General features: G+C 37.6%; 1 protein-coding gene across 1 annotated transcript in view; it reads right to left on the bottom strand.

The window, feature by feature from the left end:
• The window catches only part of USP47 (ubiquitin specific peptidase 47), a 122847-nt gene that overhangs the window by 5291 nt on the left and 114750 nt on the right, over window positions 1-2806 (bottom strand). The window contains exon 20 of the mRNA XM_019652824.1: window positions 804-942. Within this exon, the coding sequence (XP_019508369.1) occupies window positions 804-942 (139 nt within the window). The remainder of the gene's footprint in view (window positions 1-803; window positions 943-2806) is intronic.

Below are 2806 nucleotides of genomic sequence, written 5' to 3'. Positions count from 1 at the left end.
CCTATTCATATTCTTTGCCTATTTTAAAATTAGATTGTTCATCTTTTTATTAATGGAGCAGATCCTTATAAATTATGGAATTGTGTTTCATATGTTTCAAATATTTTTTTCCCCTCTTATTATTTTTAGCTTTGTTGATGGGTTTTTAAACTTTTTTTGGCTGTGCAGAAGACTTAACTTTTATGTACTCTATCTTTTCATTTTTAGCTTCTGGTATTATGCTTACAATTATCTTTCCCTCTTCAGGATTATAAAAATATTTTCATATGGTACATTTATTATTTTATTCTATTTTTAACATAAATTTAACACATTTAGAATTTAGTTTTGTGTTTGGTGTGAAGTATGGAAATAAAATTTTTCCAAAATGCTGACTGTCCTAGTACTACTTATAAATAATTCACTCTTTTCCCAGAGATCCTCAGAATTCCCACCTTTAAAATGAAAAATTTAAGAGACACCGTCATCTGGATTCTCTATTCAGTTCTACCTTCTTTGGGTTTTTAAAATACATACAGCACTGTAGTCTGGAAACTTCTAAAGACTCCTTACTACTTAGGACAAAATAATCCAAGTAAAAGAAAGTGAGGGTCCACTTCTGGATGGCCAGAAGCCAGTGTTATTTTTCAAGGCATTAGGAGTCCTAAGAAACAACAAGAATGTGTGATACAAGGTGTCACAGGGTGTGACAGAGACAAAGAAAGAAAGGTTGCCGCACCAGCATTTGGCACTCACTACTCCTAGGCTATCTCATGCAACACAGAAAGCTGTGTACTAGCTCATTTTGCTTAAAATGAACTTACCTTCTCTCGTAACTCATCAACACTGCTGCTTTCTAACACAACCTCCTGGAAGGGATCCAACTTCATCTCCGAAGGCTTCCACCGTCTTGACAAAACTGCAAGCTGTGACATGGATTTCATTTTCTCCACCCCTATAAACATGCAAGATTAGGCCATCACTCTTTTCTCTAGAGGTTCATAATTTGACTTTTCCTGTGTTGCCTGGCTAAACAAAAAGATTTACTTCAAGTGTTTTCTTAAAAAGTGGGCATAAAAGTAAACCAATTATCCCCAGGAGTTTTTGAGAACGAAATATTTAGTCTCGTCCCTCCAATCTCAGAGCTAATTCCTAACTCTGTTGCAAGCTCTTCTCTCACCAGTACCCCTAAATTCCACTGTCTCCCTTCTCCTGTTGGGCACTGCTCTACCAATTACTCTCTTCCCTGCATCTCCAACCTTTGTTCCTCTATTGGCTACTACTCACAATCTAAAATCATAATCAAATAATGTTCACTTTATCTTTTTTTCCTCAAACTATCATAATCCTCTCTTTACATTTACTCCCAAATTTAGTAATTCTTCAAATTCCAGCTCAATTGTCCCTTTTGTCTCTTGCGTATACAAGAGTAAATAGTACTGATTTGGTCCTTAGCACCTATCATTTTGGAACTACATACAGGTTTGCAGCTCTGATTCTCCCACAGACTGGGTGCATCTGGAGGGCAGTCACTGGTTCTTATTCATTTTTGTAGCACCAGGGATTAGCTGTGTCTGGCAAATTACAGGTCCATAGATGTTTCTTGGATTTAATCACATGACTTATTCCTTACTCATCTATTGGATGCTAAAATATATACTGGAACGGTGCTGATGCAAGCACTCACCATCCAGTAACATTTTTCTGGCTAATCCATCTCTGCTAATACATACTGAATCCTCCCTGAGAAGGGTGACTTCTATGTTCTGCATGATCTCTTCCTGGCCTACGCAGATAGTGATTATTCTCTAAGACCCCAGGCACTCAGAAAAGGAATTACAATCTGAAGCAGTTGCTTACACACCATGGCATATGGTATCCTGGTTTATTCTTGTCTCCCCAGTTAACTTGCCAATTAATAAGAATTTCAACCATTGAAATTTAAACCAAATTAGACATGAAATAGGTGAAGTATAAGTATTATTGAATCCTCTGAAAACTATCACTATCACATACATTGAAAAACATCCAGAACTTATAATACTTTAGTTTCTACAGAAAAAGAAAAGGAAAATCAAAGTCTGTCTAAGCAATAGCAGTCACAAAATAATATAGAACTAGTTGTTCCCTTTGATATGATCTCCCAAAAGCCAACTTTCCCCACACTACCTCCTCCAAAACAATACTTTAAATGTACCAATGTTGATAATTAAAACCAAGAGGTATGACAAACACAAGTGCTCTTCCAGGTCACTGTTATGGGTTGTTCCCCCCCATTAGACATGTTAGGTCCTAACCCCTCCCCCCCAGCACCTCATACTATGACCTTATTTGGAAATAGGGTTATTCCAGAGGTAATCAAGTTCAAATGAAGTCAGTAGAGTGGGCCCTAATCCCATATGACTAGCATCCTTATAATATAGGGGCATTTGGAAATGGATAGGTAAGCCCACAGGGAGAACACCATGTGAAGATGAAGGCAGAGATCTGGGTGATGCATTTACAAGCCAAAGAGCTCCCAAGGTTGCCAGCAAACCCCCAGAAGCCAGGAGAGAGGCATGGAACAGATTCTCCCTCACAGTCCACAGAAGGAACCAACTCTGCCAACACCTTGGTCTCAGGCTTCCGGCCTCCAGAACTGTGAGACCATAAATTGTGTTGTTTAAGCCACCTAGTATGTGGTACTTTGTTATGGTAGCCAAGAAAACTAATATAGTCGTTGTTCTCAAAATCTATGATAAATTATCAATAGCATATCCTCAAAACAAAATAAGCCAAAATTTAAAAAAGGAAACTAAATAACAAATATGGCTAAGAAAATACTGGA

The sequence above is a fragment of the Hipposideros armiger genome, unplaced genomic scaffold (assembly GCF_001890085.2).
Source record: "Hipposideros armiger isolate ML-2016 unplaced genomic scaffold, ASM189008v1 scaffold_188, whole genome shotgun sequence".
In the NCBI taxonomy this organism is placed as follows: domain Eukaryota; kingdom Metazoa; phylum Chordata; class Mammalia; order Chiroptera; family Hipposideridae; genus Hipposideros; species Hipposideros armiger.
Note: the sequence above shows the minus strand (reverse complement) of the source record. Positions and strands in the feature narration are given on the sequence as shown.